The 23,177-nt window shown below is 38.9% G+C and overlaps 1 protein-coding gene across 2 annotated transcripts; it reads right to left on the bottom strand.

Annotated features, from left to right (window-relative positions):
* Positions 1-22,927, bottom strand: LOC106878703 (MORC family CW-type zinc finger protein 3). Of its 2 annotated transcripts, XM_089342055.1 has the most exons (18): positions 22,835-22,927; positions 17,183-17,255; positions 16,385-16,517; positions 15,902-16,119; positions 14,873-15,023; positions 14,453-14,591; positions 13,848-13,976; positions 12,971-13,102; positions 12,006-12,103; positions 11,526-11,627; positions 9,792-9,806; positions 5,753-5,887; positions 5,089-5,172; positions 4,418-4,451; positions 3,883-3,975; positions 3,330-3,530; positions 2,473-2,513; positions 1-1,189 (listed from the first exon to the last, which is right to left on the bottom strand). In XM_089342055.1, the coding sequence occupies exons 1-18, from the start codon at positions 22,865-22,867 to the stop codon at positions 379-381; spliced, it is 2,622 nt and encodes an 873-aa protein (XP_089198181.1). In that variant the 5' UTR covers positions 22,868-22,927; the 3' UTR covers positions 1-378. The 2 variants fall into 2 exon arrangements, with proteins under 2 accessions (XP_089198181.1, XP_089198182.1); XM_089342056.1 differs by lacking the exon at positions 9,792-9,806.
* Between the last annotated feature and the right edge of the window lie 250 nt (positions 22,928-23,177).

Genomic DNA, 23,177 nt, shown 5'->3' with positions numbered 1-23,177 from the left:
TAAAAAAAGAGAATTTTTTTTTTTAAATAAAAGACTTTTTCTTTCTTCAGTTCACAAATGAATTTGTAAATCCACAAAAGTTGAAGGATAGATCTTTGCTTGTTTGTTCATTTGAATTAGAAAAGCACAACAGCACCAGCGCCACCGTGAGAGACACTTCTCCAAAGTCTTGTCAGTTCTTCTTTTGTTCAGTTGATGCTGATGCTGTTGTGCCAATCAATTCCTTTACAGAACAGCCTCTCTCTCCATCTCTCTCACTCATTCACTCACTCTCTCTTTCCCCCCTTCCTTGCTCACCTTTCATCCTCTTTATTATTTGACTTGTTTTTCTTTTGTATTGTCATTGTTCACTCCCGCACTTCCCCCTCACCCTCCCTCTCATGAGTTCACCTGTGAATTAATCCGAATCATCTCGACAACAACGTCATCGATTTTGTGTTCGCCAAAGTCTATGTTTGGGACGATTATTTCGATTAATCTCTTCACATTTTCACGCAACTCATTCAACCGTTTCTTCACACAATCCAGGTTCTCCTCTTCACCATCTTCGCTCACAGCAGGCTCGGATGCGAGTCTCGAAGCAGAGGAGGATGGTGGTGATGCTGCTGCTGCAGGAGTCACTGCAGCAGGGGATGCATTGTTCTGTGGCTGTGCAGCAGAGACAACAGAATCGGCCGCAGCCGCCTGCGTCGGCAACGAAGCAACAGAATTCACAGAGATTATCTTTATGCCGTCGTCTTCATTTAGTGCCCGATTGGCCGATGGCAGCACAGAGACAACCTCGTTGGCACTAGCCGAAGAGCGATTCCTTGTTACCTCCATTGCAGTTACTTCCATGTCTATTGGTGTTTCACTGACTTCAACAGCGACTGACACGTCTGAGGTAGGCATCATGTTGCTATTCGATGCTGGCAGTATACCATTCGTGCTTTTCATTTTAGGGTCATCATCGTCTGTCAAATCAATCACCCCGACGGGCTCCTGATTGCTTTTCTCTTTCTCTTCTCGCCGACGAGTGGCCAGGTCAGGTACGGAAGCAGTGTCCTCGTTCAACGTCACTGTCACGTAGTTACCGTCCTCTGTCTTGATGCGATGGCGCTTCACTAAAGTGACAGTTTCTGGTGCTGTGTCTAAGGAACGTTTACCGGGAGGAGTTACACCAGCTGCAGGTATCATGCGGTTCGGTTGGCTGAAAGAGAATGAAAAGACACACAGTTACAAGAATGCTATAAACAGGCGTTAATGCTTTAGCATTTAAATTGGCTATATCTGGCCTCTCGCACCTATGCTACAATGCCATTCTAAAAATAAACAGGTCACATCATTGAAATTTTGAAGCTGAGATAATCCAAAACAGCCTAGAATAAGAATAGCCTAGAATAAGAATAGCCTGGGCAAAGTTTAGAGAGCTCTTACCCCTGCTGGCGACAAAGGGACTCTCACTCAGAGTAAAAGGCAGACTGTATGACGCATGCGTACGAACAACCATGCTACATGGCAGTGAAACATGGGCTGTAACTGCTGAGGACATACGTAAGCTCGCAAGGAATGAAGCCAGTATGCTCCGTTGGATTTGTAATGTCAATGTGAATACCCGTCAGAGTGTAAGTATCTTGAGAGAAAAGCTGAACATTAGAAGCATCAGTTGTGGCGTGCAAGAGAGACGATTGCGCTGGTATGGACATGTGGTGAGAATGGAGGAGGATAGCTGCGTGAAAAAGTGCCACACCCTAACAGTTGAGGGAACCCGTGGAAGAGGTAGGCCCAGGAAGACCTGGGCTGAGGTGGTGAGGCAAGACCTTCGTACATTGGGCCTCACCGAGGCGATGACTACGGACCGAGACCTTTGGAAATGGGCTGTGCGTGAGAAGACCCGGCAAGCCAAGTAAGATCGTTGCCAGTGCCCCTGGACTGGTTCTTGTGCGGGTGGCACATGAGATGCACCATTTTGAGCGTGGCCGTTGCCAGTACCGCCTGACTGGCTCCTGTAGGATTTTCGAGCGAGATCGTTGCCAGTGCCCCTGGACTGGCTTGTGCGGGTGGCACATAAAAGACACCATTTCGAGCGTGGCCGTTTTCGTGCGGGTGACACGTAAAAGCACCCACTACACTCTCTGAGTGGTTGGCGTTAGGAAGGGCATCCAGCTGTAGAAACTCTGCCAAATCAGACTGGAGCCTGGTGTTGCCATCCGGTTTCACCAGTCCTCAGTCAAATCGTCCAACCCATGCTAGCATGGAAAGCGGACGTTAAACGATGATGATGATGATGATGATGATGATGGAAGTGGATAAGTGTTACATCTTTCTTTCCAAAGCTGGAATGGATTTATATATTATTATACTAAAGCCTGTCTAATACTGAAATATTGGCTGGTTTTAGATATCAGCGTTCTGCCCATGCTGGAACTGTGTGCACACCAAACAAACAAATATAGAGAAGTAATCAAGCAGACGAGTGTTTGATACACTTACCTTGTGGAGCTGACATTTGACCAGTTTGTGTCGAGGTAGTTCTACAAATGAAATTGGACATTGTTAAAGAAGAGGTCAGCTTTTCAAATTCAATTAAGGAAGTGCAACTAAAACAGTCAAAGGAATTCTTGGTTATAGAGAAACTTACTTGACTTTGAATAACAGAAAGAAGAAGAAGATTAATACAAGGAGTCAACGGAGCGGAAAAAAAGAAAAGAATTGTGTTCAGCAACAAAGAACAGCAAGACACACAAGAAGAAACAAAAACGAAGATGGAGGAGGCAGAAATATAAAAATAACTAAAAAACAAAAAGATTAAATGAAACAAAAAAAAAAAGTAAAAGTAGAAAGACTGAGAATTACAGAAATAGACTGTCTTTTTTTTATGAGTACAACATTAGTGTGTGTATGCATAAATATAGGCATTTGTGTGTGTGTGCACATATATATATCCACTTTTCCATGCTTGCATAAGTCAGATGCAATTTGTTTAGGAAGGTTTTCTACAACAAGATGCTTTTCCTGACACCAACCCTTACCAGTTTCCAAATAAAGTAATATTTCCTCCATGGCCAGACACGTTTTTGCAGAATATTGGAAATGAATCACAGTCATTTACAACAATTGCATGATGTCAAGGCAAAGAGAGACAGACATGTACATACACAAATGGGCTTCTTTCAGTTTCCATCCACCAAATCCACACCCAAGGCTTTGGTAGGACTGAAGTTAAGGGAGCTAACTTCTTAACTCCACAGCCATGTCTGTAGACAATCTCCAAGAATCCCTCAAACAACACACATTGCTGCAAGAACTCCTCATTAAAGATGAGAGAGAAAAAAAGGGAAGATGCTTACATCGTTACGTCGTTGCACCATGTGAAGAACTTCAGCTGCTTTCAAGATCTCAACTTGCTTCGTTTTGATGTGATCTTTCTGTGACTTTAGTTTTTGGATTATCTTTGCTTGGGTTTTTTGTTTTTGGATTAAGGATTCTAAAGCCTTTTGAGCCTGTGTCAGTTCTGTTGTGCTGGGTTTCTTCTCTGTTGAACTGGTCACCTAGAAAGAGAGAGAGAGAGAAAGAACAATGAACATCTACAATAACAACCATTGCTTAATCTCCACTTTTCCATGCTGGCATGGGTTGGATGCTTCAAGAGGAACCAATGAACCAAAGGGCTGCCCCAGGTTCCATGTCTGCTTTGGCATGGTTTCTGCAGCTGGATACCCTTCTTAATGCCAACCAAATTTCTATCATACACTAGAACCTGTCTTAGAAAGAGAAGGACACATCAGACAAATTGTAGTCCTAAATAAAGTCTGTCCTGTCACTGTCAATCTGGAGCTAAACAACAGCAGCATCATCGGTAATAAAAAAATTGCTGAATCGTTTCCAAACTGTGAATCTTACCTCCACAATGCCTTGCCTCATGTCCCGGTCTCGCCTTTCCAATTCCTTTTTCATGGCCACCAACTGCGAATCTTTTTCTTGCTGTTTCTGGAACTGAGAACAAGAACAAAGACATTTTGAAATTTTTACCATTTTAAAATCATATTTCCACACTGGCATGGAAGTATTGGAGGTGGGGGTGGACAGGAGAGCTGCTATTTATATATAGACAGGGTGGCCCAAAAGTAGGTTTCCAGTTATCACGTGGGCACTTAAAATTTCTTTTTAAAACATTTTATTACATTTAAATTCCTATCTTACAAACTGAAAAGGGAGATTCACAAAATTAACTAAATTAGCATCGAATAATGGTTTCATATATTTTTATAATTAAGATCTAAACTGGAAAATGGTTGTTAAATGATGATGATTTTATATATGTATGTATATACACACACATGCAATATACACATATACATGTGATATATATATATATATATATACACGCACACACACACACATCCACCATTTCAGAAATAAACAATGCAACACTTACTTCTTCAATTTGTTTTCGTTTTCTTTGGATTTCTCTGAAAAACACAAAATTGACAATTAAGTATCAATATTTCTTCTTGAAGACTTGTGTGGTTGTTTCCAGTTCAATCCCACTGCGTGGCACCTTTGGCAAGCGTCTTCCCCTACAGCCCTGTGCCAATCAATATCTTGTAGGCAGAGACAGTGCAGAAGCCCATCATATAGCCAACACCCAGCTTGACAACCAATGTTGGTTTGTTTACATCCTTGTAACTGAGCAGTTCCTCCGAAAAGGCTAATAGAATAAAAACCAAACTTTAAAAAGAGAATGTTTCCTCATTATTAAAAATGCCTCGGAAAACTGAAGAAGACGGACAGTGATGTTCACAGCTGCCACACAAAGGAGACAGTAACACACACGCACACACCAGTTTCCATCTCGGAAATCCACTCACAAGGCTTTGGTCGGTCTGGGGTTATAAAAGATACTTGCCTAAGGTGCCATGCAGTGGAATTGAACTTGAAGTCATGTGGTTGGGAAACAAACTTAATTACATCAATATAATATGCACACAATAACAAATATTGTTAATCTACTAATGCAGCAACTACTATAATGGTGATGGCATGGGAGGAGAGTCTGAAATGAAATGCATTGAGGAAGAGATGGAACCTTATGTGAATGATACTTACTGAGCTTTTTTGAATGTTTTTTCATAGGAGGGTCGACGGAGGGCTTCATCTTCATCTTCTGGTTCCTCTTCAACATCACATCGACTGAAAATACAATGTGTAAGAGTTACACCAACACTACACACACAACTACATCTACACATTGTACACTAATATTACACACTCACACACCCAATATTATACACAAGACTACACACACATCAAAACAATGAGGCACCAATACTACACACAGACCAACATACACACCATAATGATTGATAATAGATACATACACACCAACAACTGATTTATATGGGGGACACACGGACACACACAAAATACCAGCCTAATGTATTTGATGGTTTATAAGTCACAATTTCTTCTCCAAAACAACCTTAACAAGAAAAAAAAACCACCTGGATCTTGTATGTGAAGTTTCGACTTATATTACATGCTTGAGTGCACAAAAAACTTTTCCTCTGGATATCTGTTGTTCAAATTGGGATGTGCCTAATGTATCTGTGGGTGTTTTTTGTCCTCAGATGCAGTAATTAGTACACACACACATACAGCAATAACAGTTCTCACACGCATACACCAACATCGACAAATTCACAGACACACATACATCCATGACTGATGAAAATGCCGTCCAATTCAAAGAGTTGGAAGGAAAAGTTCTTACTTATGAGAGGCATCAGGGTTCATGTGACAATACCATTTCTCTGGTAAGTCTCGGAACCCAATCCCAGTTGGCAGACGGCGCCATTTCAAGCAGTTATCACACTGCACCCACAACCAGTCAGGTTCTGGAGCAACTCTGTAAAAATAAATCAAGGAATTTTGGTGAACAGGCAGAAAATTACAACTACTATTAGGCAAATATTTGTATTCAATCTGCTAAAAATAGCAGCCAAATCTCACTTGTCTTCAAAGGTGAAGGACATATTGGATAATGTGGTCCTCAGGGTCCTATATCTGAATAAAAGATGGGATAGTCATGGATAAAAACCCTCTGTTTATAAATTCCCTTCTGGAACTCTTTGCTCAGAGGCCTGCTTCATCAGGACTAATTAAACAACAACATTAATAACTGTAGTTACTTAAGATTGTAATTAATCTCGTCTTATTCCTGGATAAGTACATCCTTTAATCCGATGTAGCGTTTGGTTTAACAGCATTTACCATTTGTCTAGACATAAAAAGTTCCAGCTTCAAATCCAATCTGCTACTATGTACACATCCATGAATAAAACATCCTGATGATGATTAAAGAATTCATTAGTGAACCCTTTTGGTGCCATATTGCTGCTTAAGAACACTGCCTTTGTAAATAATTATGAAAAATGAAGAATTTTGTTGTTATTAAGCTGACATTTGAAACAGATCCACATGGAATTTTGATGGCTGTTTTGACCCTTTACTATTTAAATGGCCGTATCAGGTCTAAACAGTCTCCCTGTCTGGCCTCTCACTCCAACCCTACAGTATCATTATCTCAACGCTTTGAGATAATGCAAGATTAATTTAAAACAATGTGAATAAATAAGCATTACATTTGAGACAGAATAATCCGAATGCCAATGGGTTGGTCGAGATTACGTTAAAACCAGTTTGTACCAGAGAATCAGGGATAATCTCAAGCAGGCTGGAACCAAAATAGTTGCAACAGAGTATAAATATGATGGATCTTCTGCTCAAGCACAAAATAATGCTAAAGGTCTCAATCATTGCCTCCATGGGGCCCAATACTTGAAAGGAATATTAATAATAATAATAATAACAATGGTTTCAAATTTTGGCAGAAGGCTAGCAATTTTGAGGGGGGGGGGGTTAAGTCAATTGTACTGACTGACCCCAGTGCACCACTGCTACCAATTTTAATGACCCTAAAAGGATAAAAAGCCAAGTCAACCTCAGTGGAATTTGAACCCAGAACATGAAGATGGATGGCATGCTGTCAAGCCTTTTTCCCAACATGCTAAAGATTCTATCAGCTCTCCAAATAATGATAATGCCAGCATGGAAACCAAATGCTAAATGATGATGATGATGGTGATGATGATGGTGATGATGATGATGATGTATTTGCAGTGGAATAAAATGTTTGGGAGTCACTGGTTAACTCTCAGAAATATCATCACAAACATAGACAATAACATTGCAATTCCTCTACAATTCTCAAAGAATTGATGCAAAGAACCAGTTGAGTACTCAGATACTCAGAGTAACAACAGAAGCTGCTACAATCCACTGTCGATGCAGACTTCATGGCAAAATGAAGACTTGAGAGGAAAACGGATAACAGCTAACTACAGTTAAAAAGAACTCAGCTGCGAACAAGCGGAACGAGACAGTTGAGGCATGGCTGCTGAGATGCTGATCAGTCGGCATGGCTGAGGGGAGAGTTAACCGGTTTTGGCAATAGTAATTTTTGGTGCAGAAGCAAACACACACACACATTTGTGTGTGAATGGAAGTGTTTTCTGGCATAAAAAGTCGAGATTTTCAGACCAAAATTTACAGCCAAAACAGGTAGATTGACTCCAACAACACCAAAATGACTTTGGAGGACCAAAGATTCCATGAGAAATGCAGCAAGGTTTGGGAAGATAGTGAACAATGGTTGAATGCTTACACTATGTACTACATCAACTTATATGTTGGAAAACATGGTAGAGAGAGAGAGAGAGAGAGGCACACACACACACACACACACACACACACACACACACACACACACACACACACACACACACACACGCATGGAAATGTCTGATGTCAGAAAAGTCAGCACTGAATCAGCAATGCCAAACGAACAGCATCAAAATGGCTCTGCCAAAACGTCTCTTAGTCTCTAATTGCTACAGAGGCAGAAAGTGGAAGGTTTATGATTTAGTGAATGAGAGAATGATACAACTAAAAGCGTGGACTACGGTGGTTGGGTTGGAATTATTGAAGTGCTGACTGATTATGTTAAGACAGAATTAGTAAACATTCATGTTAGTATAATTGTAGGGAAAAACAAAAACAACAAAATCATGGTACACCATGTAAAAAAAAAAAAAAAAAAAAAAAAAAACTTTTCATTAAACACACTCTGAAATCCTACATGCATGTGTTAAGTGAATGACCAATAACTGGCTGCCACATGTTTCACAGTCATTGGATAAGAAACAGAACAGCAGGTGGATTTACATCAGACCAAACAACTAATCCATCAGATGTCATAGACACATCAATAGTTTTCTAGAAGACCTCTGTGTGTGTGTGTGTGTGTGTGTGTGTGTGTCACTGAGTCCTTGCCCTGACATTGTGTGCCACCTTTGTGCATGTGATGCCCTTCATCTCCAATCTTCCACGGAAACTGATCTGGTGATGGGCAAATATCACCTTCCTCGGAAACAGGTGAGGGTTGGTGACAGGTAGGGCATCCAACTATAGAAAATCTGCCTCAGCAAATTTTCACTCTCAGTACATGTTTTGGGGACACAGCATGTGTGTTTTGTGTGTTCACCATCTGATCCTGGCAGAAATTTTTCTTGGTGGAGAAAAACCAAAACGTATTCAATTGGAGGGGAAGCTTGAGTTTGTTGAAAAGCTTTGCAGAGCAGTCTTTCCTCTTGTCTTTGATGGCTTGGGATAAAAATTGGTCCTTCTTCATCTTGTACGAGGAATACCGAATGTTTTTATGCACTGCCTGATTGATAAAAAACCTCAGACAGTCCCATGTTCCTGTTGATGGACCTGACTGACTTGCAGGGACCGTTGTCAATCATGGCCTGGATCTCACCAACAAATTCAGGTGTTCTTTTCTTATCAGAACGATCAGAGTGTGTTTTCTGAGCTGCCCTACCTTCGCAATCACCATTAGACTCCTCCAACTCTTTCTGAATCTTCTGCACTGTCCTCTGATTGACACCCAAACACTCTGAAATGTTCACATTGGAGCTTCCGGCTCAAATACCAAGTAGTACAGCATGTCTTTCCGAATTTCTGGCCGGGTGAATTGTGTCATGGTGCTGTTTTTCTCAAAGATGGTGCCCAACTGACCCTACCATATTGTGTAGTCGACAAAATCAAAGACAATGTGCATGTGCGAAATTAAGAATATAAAATAGTGACAATTTACCCTGTATATGTGTAACAAAATATATGTATATATATATATATATATATATATATATATATATATACCAGGTATGTTGATGCAAACAGGAAAAATAGAACTCAAAACATGAGTTATGTATATTTTTATTAATATTTAACAGAGTGACTCAAGGTCCGAGAGTTCTGGGAGTTGGCACTCATCAAGCTTATTGATAAGTGCCACTGCACGACATTCCCGGGCCTTGCATCACTCTTTTACTTCTGCTAAATATTAATATATGTATATGATATATGATATGCAAACTGCATTTCCTCGTAACACACAGAGATAACAACACTCACCACCATTATCTAAAACTGATGTAAAAACAGCTGCTGACATAAATGAACAAACAACGAAACATATGTAACAGGTATGTGAGAATCAGTGTACAGTAGTATGCTGGTGGTTGGAACACAAATTGACTACAATCTAAAGACCAAATATCCAGTGATGACAAGAGAACAAAAGGGAGAAAGCATTCAGCTACAAACTAGTGTAAAAATAGCAGGCAAAAGCAGGAGGAGGAGGAGGAGGAGTAGTAGTAGTAGTAGTAATATGAGGTAATACATACGAAGGAAACAGCGTTCTAGAAGTCAGGAGGGAAAAAGATTATTAAAGCAAGTGAAAATAATAATAATAATAATAATGGTTTCAAATTTGGCCATAAGGGCACCAATTTTGGGGGAGAGGATCAAGCCCAAAAGGATGAAAGGCAAACATCGACCTTGGCGGAATCTGAACTCAGAATGCAAAGATGGACAAAATACTGCTAAGCATTTCGTCCAGCATCCTAATGATTCTTCCAACTCGCCACAAAAATAATAATAATAATAATAATAATAATAATAATCTTTCCTACTAAAGACACAAGGGCTTGATTTTTTTGTGTGTGTGGGGGGGGGGGGGGCGCTAGTCGATTTTATGTGACAATAATTGTTTCTAATTTAGGCAAAAAGCTCGCCATTTTCAGGGGAGTATGATATTTCATTGACCTCAGTAAGTGACTGATATTTTGTTTGAGTCTCAGAACATGGAGAGCTAGAACAAATACCACAAGGCACTGTTCCAACATTAACAATTCTGCCAAATAATGTTTTTTTTAAATTCAAGCACAAGGTCAGTAATTTAGAGCAGGATGAGGGCAGCGGTAGACACCAACGATCCCCCACTGCTTGACTGGGATTTTATTTTATCAACCCTGGCAGGATTTTAACTTGGAAAAGTCAAACAATAAACACCACAAGGCATTTTTTCTGACACTACCAATTAATAATAATAATAATAATGATTTTCTTTTACTTGCTACCAGGGTGACGGATGCAGGGACCAATCTCAAAGATATACATAATGTGGGTATTTACATGGAAAAAAATCAAATAAAGAAAAAAGGAAAAAAAAGAAAGAAAACATGAAATACAAATATACATGGCACACAAATAATGGTTTCATATTTTGGCAGAGGGAGAGAAGTTTTTGAGGGGAGGGGCAAATCAATTACATCAAGCCCAGCACTTGAGTGGTACTTATTTTAACAACCCTAAAAAGGATGAAGGGCACAGCTGACCTTGACAGACGAAACTCCGCTGCTGCTGCTGCTAAGCTTTTCGTCCATGGTGCTGCCAGCCATGCCAGTCCACTGCCTCTAAAGAATGAGTTTAGAGGTACCAGGTCGTGCAATTGGGGGCCTTTCGCTTGCAAAGCAATACAGGGCACACAAACAATGAAAGAAGATTATGATGTACCTTATGCCTCCTGGTACAGGAAGACCTTCCTCTAGGAACCCCACAGATCCAGGATAAAAGATGTGTGTAGGGTGTAGGGCGGGTGGGTCTGTGTGTACTCTTGTTTTGCAAGCGAACATCACTGTTGTACAAGTGGTTTTCGTTTATTTCCAAGGCCAAACAAGTTCTGTGTTTGCCAACAGGAAGAGCATCCAGTCGTAGAAGATCTGCCTAAATAAAGTCTGTCTGACCCATGCGAACATGGGAAAGGGGATGTTAAATGATGATGATGATATCCCTCATGCGATTTTCCAAATAGAATAACAAACTTATGCTACATTATGATTGTGTAAAGCCTGAATGTATTTGAAAGCAGGCATCAAGTAGGGAGTAAGCATTGGGACATGAATTGATCAACTAAACAAGTAAAAGTGATGCTCCAGCATGACCTTGAACTGATGACTAAAACCAATAAAAGAATATGCCAGTGTGTGTGTAAGCTTCCTTCCAGTGAAGCAGCCCAATTATTTTATATTACAATTTCTAAAAAAAAAGGGATTTGTTCCACAACATCTCCTACTCACCCAGTGGCACTAGACACTGACTGGATCTTCACACTGCTACTACCACCACACTTCTCATTCCAGTAGTCATTTAATTTGGTCCCTAACGATGTCATGAAGGTACTGCAAAAAAGAGACAGAAATTAGAATTAGCAAACAATAAACATTGATGGTTGCAGATCAATAATGAGATTCAAACAAATTAGTAATTCATTCTAATTTTGGCACAAGGCCAGCAATTTCGAGAGGAGGAGGAGGAAGTTGGTTACATTGAGCCCAGTATTTGACTGGTACTTTCGTGCAATGGATCAGTGTCCTGTCCAGGGAGGAACATATATACAACAGAGAAACCAGCCCTATGTTCCTTATGAAGAAATATGGACTGACCAGTGATTGGTGTGTTGGAAAATTGTAACCAACAACCAAAGGGACATCAATTGCTCTATATGAAATATATAAATAAAAGTGTGTTTTCGGACAGAGATAGGGAGAAAGACTTACTTATATCGGTCTGTTCGTTTAAAATCTTGTTTGTTGTGAATGGGATCAAGAAAATCCACCTCAACAACTCCGACAACACCAACACCAAGTTCATTGGCCTGGAACAAAAAAGAGAATGTTGTAGTTTATAAGGGGGTGGAGAGAAAAGGGAGGTGAGGAGACTGTAGAGAAGCCTAGTCAATGTCAGCCCTTTAGGTTCTGTGTTCAAATACTGCTGGCTGTTGTGTGTAAATAATCTACTGGTGTTGATTGAAGCAATTAGTCTCACACAATCATGGGGCTACAAACCTGTGGCTTATATAACATAGGCAAAAGGCCTGAGATTTGGCGGAGTGACCTGGTCAATAATATCAACCCCAGAAGGATGGTAAGCATATATATATATATATAACCAGCGTCGCCTGACTGGCTCCTGTGCAGGTGGCATGTAAAAAGCATCATTTGAGCATGGTTGATGCCAGTACCGCCTGACTAGCCCTTGTGCTAAATTTCTGTTGAAATATGCTACCTTCACTTCCATTGATACTGATTTCAAATTTTGGCACAAGACCAGTATTTACAGGAGAAGGAGAAGCAGACTACATTGACCCCAGTACATGACTGGTATTTATTTCATCGACCCTGAAAGGATGAGAGACAAAGCTGACCTCACTGGAATTTGAAATCAGAATGTAAAGACAGCCAAATGCTGCTAGACATTTCGCCAAGCATGCTAACAATCTTTTGCAGCTCACTCTGCCATTTCAATTAATATTGAAAATAACGAAGTGAAATAACCATTATTATTAAGATGGTATTTGAGACGTATTTTTAACATGAAATTTAGACAGAAACTTAAATTCAGCACTTCAAAACAGGAAGTTTCTATCATGGGACCAGAAGAGATCTCAGACGGGTTGGCACCAAAAGGGTTAAACAATTGGTCACATAAGACTGCAAAAAGAAAGAGGAGAATAGAAACTTACCTGCCGCTGGTAACCGACTTTCTCATAGGCTTTGATCAATCGGTTCCGATGATACATCAACACACCATAATTTTCTGAATCAAATTCATTCTTGTTTGGACTGAAGCCGAACGTAAGCAGAATCGGTTTTGGCTGGAAGCAAAGCTAAGGAAACGGGCAATTTCTTCATGCAGTAATATATAATAGTGTAGATTCAATAAGGTTCATACCTCACTATGAAATAAGTGGCCTGAAGGGAAACACACAATGTCTTAACCCTTTGGCATTTTAAACTGACCATATCTGGCACAAATTTCTATCAGTTTTAGGTTTTAAACTGGCTAGATCTGGCCTCTCACACTTACCATACAATGTCATTCTAAGGATAACCCGTCATCTCATCAAAATCCTGAAGCTATAAGATGAGGAATGGATAATTCAAGACTGTGAATAAACATTGCATTTGACAGAATACTGAAGGATTAACTGTAGCATGATTTATCACTAGAAAATAGCTCTATACCAATTTAAGAAATTACCAACATATTTGATGGCATAAAAGATGCACAGGCACATTAGATACACCTCAATTTCAGCTGCACATATTCAGGTTTAGGCAGGAATATTAACAATCAGATCACTATATCTGATGTTGCGATTTGCTAAAATATCAAACAAGTCATCAATAAAATCTGATCAATCAAGACTTTGCCTGGAACCGGCTCCAACAACAATTTCATCTTTTGGTGGGTTTCTTTCTGAGCCTATCCATCACTATAGATTCAGTGCACCTTAGCTACTACAAACAGATGGCAAATGAGAGACATTAAAAGACAGCAGCACACACACACACACACACGTACATACCTACATGTATGGTAATTTTGAAAAAGGATACAAGCCAGGTAGGTCGATAGATGTCTGTTTCTGTTCTGGACAAACTCTTTGAAATTAATTTGGTTTGAACTTTTTTACCTCGAAGTATAATCTTCATCCTAGGTTTCAAATAGAGGATGGAACAGTATTCCTGAAAGTCAGAGAAGATGGAGTTAAAGCAACAGAACCAAAATTAACCATTTACAACAACCACAACAATCACCACCATTTGATAGATGGAAACTGAAAGAAGCCATTGTATATTATATATATATACATTTGTATATTATATATATACATCTTATTTATATTTTATGTGGTGATTTAATGTCAATTATGCAATTAACAGTTGTAAACTGAAGGAATAAACATCCGTGTTTTCACTTCACTTCTCTGATCAATCCATATATAGTGCTTGTGCCACGTAAAAAGCACTGAGTCCACTCTGCGGAGTGGTTGGTGTTAGGAAGGGCATCCAGCCGTAAAATCCCTGCCAAAACAGACACTGTAGCCTTGGGTAGCTTTTCTACCTGGCTGGCTCCTGTCTAAATTCATGCCGACATGAATGATGAAAAAGTTTTTTAAAATATTGGAGGATGGCAAGTGAAGAAAGGTAATCCAACTTACTCTAAGTGATCTACGGTACTCGGGTGAGTACTGGCTGAGAGGACGGTTGATAGAGGAGTAATCAAACTCGTGACTCTCTGGATTTCGGATGTCGGCAGAATCACTTTCGAAGTCCAGTTCGAGCTTGCCATCATTGCCCCTGAAACAAGGAAACAATAAATAATACAATGGCATAACTATGTTCTTGGAACGACAAGACAACAAGAATCTACCTGAGAGAGAGAGAGAGAGAGAGTGACAGAGAGAGTGTGTGTGTGTTCATTTTAAGTAGTAAAAATGATTGTCATGTGATAAAACTGTATAGTTTGCATAAAATTTACAGATTACTGTAGAGTAATGTTGGAAAAATCATAACAATCAAGCACAGACCAAATTTAATTTTGAAAAATTCTACACTGTAGAGTAACAAAAGTTTCCTACCTTTTCAAATTGTAGATAATAATTTTGGTTCCAGTTTTGAGCATTTCAAGAGTGCCAAGTTCCTCAAGTAAGCTGCTTTCTTTGCGAAATATAGAGTACTTGAGAATTGCTCTTAAGTTGTTTAAACTCCCTTGGTTGGCAGAGCGAGTTTCTAAGAGGAACAGATAAGGAAACAGAGACATGGGAAAACCAGAAATACATACAAGAATAGATACCATTCTGTGATGCTTTGGTAGAACAAAGAGACATACACTTGAAGTCTGCTGGATGACACTCCAGGCCGAATGCTTTGCTTGAGTTTGCTCAAATCATCCAGTACCCCAACTGTATTACTGCTAATGTCTTTAGATCTGGTGAATTATGGATAATATTGATTTCAAATTTTGGCACAAGGCCAGCAAGTTCGGGGGAGGGGTTAAGTTGATTACACTGACCCCAGGGCCTGACTGGTACTTATTTCATCGACCCTGAAAGGATAAAAAGCAAAGTCGACCTCAGTTGAATTTAAACGGAGATCGTAAAGATGGAGGAAATGCTGCCAAGCATCTTGCCTGGCAGGCTAAGGAGTCGGCCAACTTGCTGCCTTAATCATGGTTCAGGGATTAGGGATAAAATGTTAGAATTACAAAATGATACACTCCAAAATTTCAGGCAGTCCATCATCACCACCACCAATACACACATTTTACAAATATATATCTTGCAAATTGGTGGTCTGGGGTTCAGTCTCAGTGCACGGCATCTTAGGCAAGTGTCTTGTACAATAGCCCTGGGCTAACCAATGTCTTGTGAGTGAATTTAGTAAAATGGAAACTGTGTGTGCATCTGTCCCATTCACCCATCCATTTGGGAACTGGTGTTGGTTTGTTTACATCCTTGTGACTTAGTAGTTTGTCAAAAGAGGGTACTGCAGTTGATTTGTTTCCCTAAACCATTCAAGACAGTGCTCCAGTATGGCTGCAGTCCAATGACTGAAACAAGTAAAAGAGAAAAAAAAAAAAAAGAGATATTTTATATAAGAGAGGATACTCTGAGGAAGTTTCCAGGTGACGATAGGGACAAGCACAGTCTCCTCCCGGACAGCTTCGAGGTATGATTGTGACAACATGCCGACACTCATACTGTTCAGATTTCGGGTAAAAACAAGTGCATCACGACCAAGACGCATTGAACCAGACTTGAAGCCGTTGCCATATTGCCCTATTGGTTTATGTCCGCTAACGGCAACCTTTTCACAGAATCCAAAACTGGAAAAAAAGAATCGGATTTAAAAGAGAAAAAAAAAAACATCACATATTAGAGGAAATTTTAAAAGAATGAAATTAACAACAAGATACTAATTACTTTTCAAATGGTTACTAAATCTAAATGTCTAAAACAAGATATCAATGCAATTTTAATTTTTCAGACATGCACAGGTGCAGGGGTGGCTGTGAGAGAGAGAGAGAGAGTAGAAGGGGGAAATGTGAAACAATAGAGAGGGGGAGCAATAGAGTGGTAGGAGACATTTACCTTAACATTCTAAGTAATTTCTCTGGATCCATTCCATTTCCATTATCCACAAATGTCAAACAGATTTTATTATTAAAGATTGTCTTGTCAATCCACAGCTGAGATGCATTGACATCTGGATCATAGGCATTGTCTAGAAACATGCAAAAGATGACAATGTGTTACAACAATTGATAATATTACACCAAAAGGTGACAGTCAAACATCAAAAACTGAGTATTATGTCTCAATTAAGTAAAAATCAATTATATGCAACAGAATTGGATTAAAATAGCCACCTATATATCATATGCAAATATATCTCAAAAAAGGCAAATTCATCCATGGCAGAAGGTTTTGTCTGCAAACCGATCATTGCTCCTTATTGACTATATTTGGCTCTAAGAAGGACATCCCAGCACATACTGCCAAAGAATTGATTTCTTCCATGACATATTTGCTCGATATGGTATGCCAGATATCATTGTATCCGATAATAGGACATAATTCACAGGATCTCAATTCAGAGATTTCTGTCAGATGTTCCAAACTGAACATAAAACCATGCCACCATATTCCCCCACGGTCAAATGGTCGGGCGGAATGGCCTGTGCTACCAAGTATTTGTTCACCTCTAACAGTGAAAAATCAATTCAGTAATTGGCAAATTAACCTTCAATTGCCAAGTACGGAGAAGATCCAATTGCTGCTAATTTGTTTTACACGGACGTCTGTTGTAACATAAATTATCTGGAATCAGAATTGGCAAATTTCAAGTTCATAAATGCAACGATGAGGTTAGGAGAGAACCTGACTTACCGATGAGCTCGGCCATCGCACTGAACGTCCATGTGTGACTAGTTGAGTTGGCTTGCAAAAACGAGGGGCTCACCTGTCAACAACAACAACATCAACAAGTAAATACGACAAAGCAAATCAATGTAAAAGAATTGAGAGAGAAAAGAAGTAAAACATGCAAACAAAACCTAGCATGGAGTCACTCAACAACCAAATTCCAACCTGCTGTATCCTCTCCATTTTGTTTTTACTGCTACAACAGTGTTCTCTGCTCCTTCAAGCTGGTTAGTCTCATATTGACCCCTATCGTAATCTATCTTTTGAACTCCTACATGCAACCTGGTGTGGAATCTTTTCTCCCCAGAACATAAGACCACTTCAATTTCTTCCTTGTTTTTTCTTTTTTGTTGTTGTTGTTACTTTGTCCATATCAGGCAATTTTGATGCAATCGACAAAGCAAAATTAACTGATATAACTGACCATTATTACAATGTTCAGTGTCCATCTGGATAACTTTACATATAATAGATGAAAAACAGTCCCACCAAAGGAAAAGAAGACATTATTGACAATAAAAAAAAAAAATGGAGAGAGAGGGAGAGAAGTCGTAAAAAGGGAAAAGCTGAAGAAATGACAAAAACACAGCAAACACGAAAGATAAGTGAAAGAAAATCACCCCAGAAGCGAATGACTGATTGATATCGATATTTCATGACCATGAAATATCGATATCTGTCACTGTCATTCACTTCTGGGGCCAATTCTGTTTCACCTATCTTTGAGGTATGCTGTGTTTTTAAACCCTACGTCTTTAAAAGGGTTTCCCCTGGATGAAGTACCACTGCTACATAGCATTTAACAATTCAAAAAGTATGTCATACTGCAAATGTTTACTGCTTCAAACATAAATTTTAATGAAAAAAAAAATAAAATGAAAATTTGGGAATTTCAACATGAATGGAATCAATTTGGTCATGCTAATGAAGAGGCTCTTGCAGAGAAGACTCAATTATCAGGCAACAATGACTGACTGGAACCTAATGAAGATACAAGTACACGAATTACTTGATGGCTCAGTTATGCAAAATGATTGTGACACAACCTCAATGAAATGCATGTGAAGCAAGGAATGTCTAATTGAAAGAGTAGCAGTGAAATCCTCTTCCTATCGCTCGTTATTCTTTCATTGGTGACGAAAAGGAATCAAAGGAGCTCGAGAGTCTGAAGGGGATTTCTATGCAAACTAACAGGTATCGGATAGATGCGGTGCATGAAGAGAAGTGCAATATCTATGGATAGAAGAGTGGGAAAAGTGGTGCAAAAATCTAGTTTCACCACCAGGTACCATGTGGAGCCCTTTCAGCACACTCCATTCGGTCAAGCCTCAGGGTTGAGAATACCTCCCTTCCAGTGGTCTTCGAGGTCCCATAAATAGTTGTATTGTAGAAGTAAAACCAATTTATCGCTCATAAATTTAAACAACAAAATCTTCAATGACCCCCCCCTCCCACGAGCCATGTGAACCCCTAAGGGCTATATAGAGCCTAGTTGAGAAACCCTGGTCTACAATGAAATGACATGATCTGGGTTAGGATTAATTCGTTTAGCGTTAGATAACACCTACATGTGTGTGTGTGTGTATGGGTGCCACTGATTTTATATACCCACCCTCCATCAGCCTGACAAGCGGTGTTGGTTTGTTTACATCCCCTTGGCGGTTCGGCAAAAGAAAAAAAAATCGAAAGAGATCATAAGCACTGGTGGGGGGGGGGGGTGTTTCAATTTGTTCGACTAAACCCTTCAAGGCGGTGCACCAGTATGGCCGGAGTTCAATAACTTAAACAAGTAAAAGATAAACAAAAAAATTTAGCAGGGAAATGGTATAAAACCATTTGTGTCGTCAACTACAGGAGATGATGCTTGCTATTTACTTTTGATATTTGTTCTATGGAATATAATAAAAGTTAAACTCCCAACGGGATTTGAACCCACAGAGTGTATATATGGAACTAGATACAACAGAACTTCATGCTGTTGTTGTTTAACCCTGTGTCAGCGATGACCGAGTACAACCAGTACCACCAAAAGCATTCCAACTATGATAATTTTATCTTTCATTCAGACTCAGGTGTCCTTCTTGGCTGGAATTTCTCGCAGATCAAGCTTCCACGTAGAGATTCCCTGACACAGAACCTCATGGATTTCCCCAAATGGCATTTGAACATCCAAGAAATAACAAAAGACTGACTACACGAACAGCTAGAAATAACAGCCAAAGCTCGTTTCACTCACACGTTAATCAAGTTCTAGACTGTGCTCGAAAATAAAAAATAAAAGCAACATGAGATTTTGTGACGGGTGGAATGCAATTCATAGCAAAAGTCTGACCGGGGGCTAAACAGCAAGGTAGCCGGTACCTGATCGATCGATGTTCTGCAAACAGCAACCGAATGATTCTCAAAACACAACCTTTCAAAAAAGGGACAAACTAAGTAAAGGATGCACAGGGCCTGAACAACGTCTCCAGTTCAAGGATGTGATTTATCAGGACTGACCAGACGAAAGAAGTAAATGGCGGGATAAGTTTGCGACCGTCGATAACTAAATAACCACTGCCAGCCAGTGTAATTGCACTGATTGGAAATGCACCCCAAAGTGCACTAATTGTTTAATGCCTTCACTTACATTTATGAAGGGATTTTTGAATACACACGTGTTATATACCTCAATCGAAGGGGAAAAGTTACCAGAGAAAGACATCACCGATTATTTTTATCGAGTTCATTATTTGATAAAATTTTGGAAGAAAAACGTGATTCCCCCCCCCCTACTCGGCATAACATATACAGTCTTTAATGTCATTTTATAAATTGTATTGCCATTACTTGCAAAATCATTTATCAAATGACTTAATTCTAAGAAATCTTTCAGAGACACAAATATTTTCACTTTTCATACATTTCTCCAAAAGACTGTCTTCGAAATACCTCTGAGAAAAGTCCAAGTTCTTGGAAGCGTGACCACTCCTAACAAAAACGGTGCAATCACGACTACATCATTGAACGTACATCTCTCTCCAAAAATCACGAACGTGTAGTTCAATAGAGATTTGGCTGTTATTTCTCGCAGACCGTCATTAATGAGCCAGATAGCGGGAAAAAGTTTAATTATCAGACAATAATGAAAGGTGACAGAAGTTCTTATTCAAAAATGAAAACAGTGTTTTGATTTTTTACCCCACACCCCGCGACAAAAATATAAAAGTGAAAATAAATATAAAATATTTATTTAAAATGAAAAAATATTCAAGTTAAATTTTGGAAAAACGAAGAACAGTGATTGAAAACCACCCTAGAATACATTCAATTCATTACAAATACCCTCTATCGATAGACAAAATTGAAGAATTCGACCAATCCATCTATTTCGCTAAGTCTACCTCACATGGTCGCTCGACCCGCTAGAAATAGAAGCAAAATTCCGTCAAAACACACATTGCCTTGAAATGAGGGAAGAAAAAGGGCAGATTTGATAATAAAGTTTCAGATACTCCCTAAAGAAATAGAGTAATTAATTAATCCTAGGTCTTGCCCCTACAAGGGTTTGAAACAAGCAAAACTCCATCAAAACATACTCTAATTGTCTTGAAATGGGATTAAAAAAAACTGAAAGAAAAAAAAGGGACACATTTGTTAACGAAGTTTAGATACTCCCTAAAAGGAATAAGTTAATTAATCGTAGGTGTTGCTCCTGCAAGGATTTGACTGGGGCAAAAATAATAACCTTTACTTGTAGTATAGATAGCACACCTAACGGTATTTCACTACTAGAATCAGTTAATAAATATTACTATAAAGCAGAACATGTAACCAGAGAGAGAGAGAAAGAATGAAGCTGACAAATATTTTCGAGGAAATTGTTCTCGAAATAGTAGACAGACTTCAGATAATAATAATGAATAATAATAGTTTGGGGGAAAACAACATCGAATTCCTAACGTGAGATTTCGATATTCACCTTGTTTGTTTTATTGCCAGCGCAATTAAAGTTGGGTCGCTAAAAATCATTGCCGAACTGGAAATTTTATGTAAATGTACAGAATTATAATTTATTTAAAATCAGTTTCATAATAATTCTGTTCAAATCAAGGTTGTCTTAGAGGAATGTGAACCTGCCCCACGGTCGGCATTTATTTTATTAACCCTCAAGTTAACCTCGACTGAGCGTTACAAATTTTGTGTATCAATATTCGAAGCTTTACCAATCCACCGTCAAGTCAGTACCTTTAAAGTCCCAAGTCAGCCATGATTGAGTTAGGCAAATGATGGAAAAGCTTTCAAGCCCTGGCTACCCTCTCTTTTTTTGTATGACAGGAATTACATTGTCCAGCATGTCCCACTTTTTTGGACAGCAGATAATTTGAGGGAGATTTAACTGTTGTTTCTAACAAGACGAGCATCAACAGAGGCTCTTTCATTGGTTCTGCTTACATTACATATAATCCTATAAGAATTTTAACTTTCAAACAGCCAAAAACCTCGCCGTTTGTGTTATTCCAGTGCATTTAGAGCAATCACTTGGCCGAATATTTTACGAAAATCTGGAAAAATGTCCGAAAAGTGTCGGCATGTTTTTTTTTTTTTTATCGAGGGACGCGGAGGTATTTTACGTGAAATGAACCTTCTTATCATAGATGAATATCAAAAGAAGATAATGCTTGTGATAATCATTTTCAAAGCGCCTCCCCTGACTGGTGAAGGAATAGATTTATTCTAGGACCGGCAACTTTAAATAACACTTGAGAGAATGGTCATTAGAAGACATAAGCAGAGGAATCAGATACAAAGAGCCACAACAGAAGACATTCGATAATAAAAGAAATGGCAACTTTTATTATTCTTTCCACTATTCCTTTCGTCTGTCAGTCGTTATGAAAAAAATATCTGAGATGGATTGGTTAGAGAGACGGACAGGAATCGTGAATAAAGTTAGCAGCAAAAGCATGTCGCGAGAAGTTTTATGCAGTTTCGATATTTATTGATGTTTAAGTTTTGTGATGAAAAAAGAATGGTTTTTTTTTCTCTCGGTACGATGATATAAGCATAAATAATAATTCAGAGATAAGAAAGGAAAACATGAAAACAAACCAGAATCTAAAATAAACTAATAATCGGTGGGGGGGGGGGGGGGGTTAGGGGTCTTTTATAGAGGCGCAATGGTGTTGGAAGGATGCGGTGGGGAATGATTTGATGGTGATGGTTTGAGGATGGAGGGACAGGAGAAAAATATATTGACAGAGAGAAAGAAAAAAGGAGGAAGATAAAAACACGTTTCGTAAAGCGAAAAAAATACTAATATGTATATATATATATATATCTCCGTGTGTGTATATATAAACACAGGCATATAGTCATATATATATATATATATATATATATATATGACTATATGCCTGTGTTTATATATATATATATATATATATATAAACGTATTTACTAGTTTCAGTCGACTGGACTGCGATTGCATAGAGAAAAACACATAAAAAACATGTTTACAAAAATGTATTTCTAAAGACAGTGAAAAATGTAGGGACTATAATGTCGAATATTAATTAATTCATAAATATTAATAACGACGATGACAATAGAATAAATAGAACAAACACTACTAACTTTGCTCAGCTGAATCCCCTGAGTTGAAGCCATCTTGTACCGTTGCCTACCAAATGTTTTATTGTTGCTCTCTACTTTTCCTTCCTCAACACTGAAGAGTTACACACCTTGAGAGAAACATTTTCTCTCTTTTCTTTTTTTGTTCTTATATTTCTTTTTTATTATTATGTTTCTTTTTATTTTATCACACAACGCGACTTCCGCTCTAACATCATCACTACAAAAACACCTTTTCTCCTCCCCTTCCTGTGCCCCTTTTACATCCCCTTTTCCGTTCCCCCTCTCCTTCTACCTGCCGTTCCTCCTCCTACAACTCCTCGCATTCCCCTTACTCTAACCATTC

This window comes from Octopus bimaculoides, chromosome 25 (genome assembly GCF_046866305.1).
Source record: "Octopus bimaculoides isolate indiv1 chromosome 25, ASM4686630v1, whole genome shotgun sequence".
In the NCBI taxonomy this organism is placed as follows: Eukaryota; Metazoa; Mollusca; class Cephalopoda; order Octopoda; family Octopodidae; genus Octopus; species Octopus bimaculoides.
This window is presented reverse-complemented; position numbering and strand designations above follow the sequence as displayed.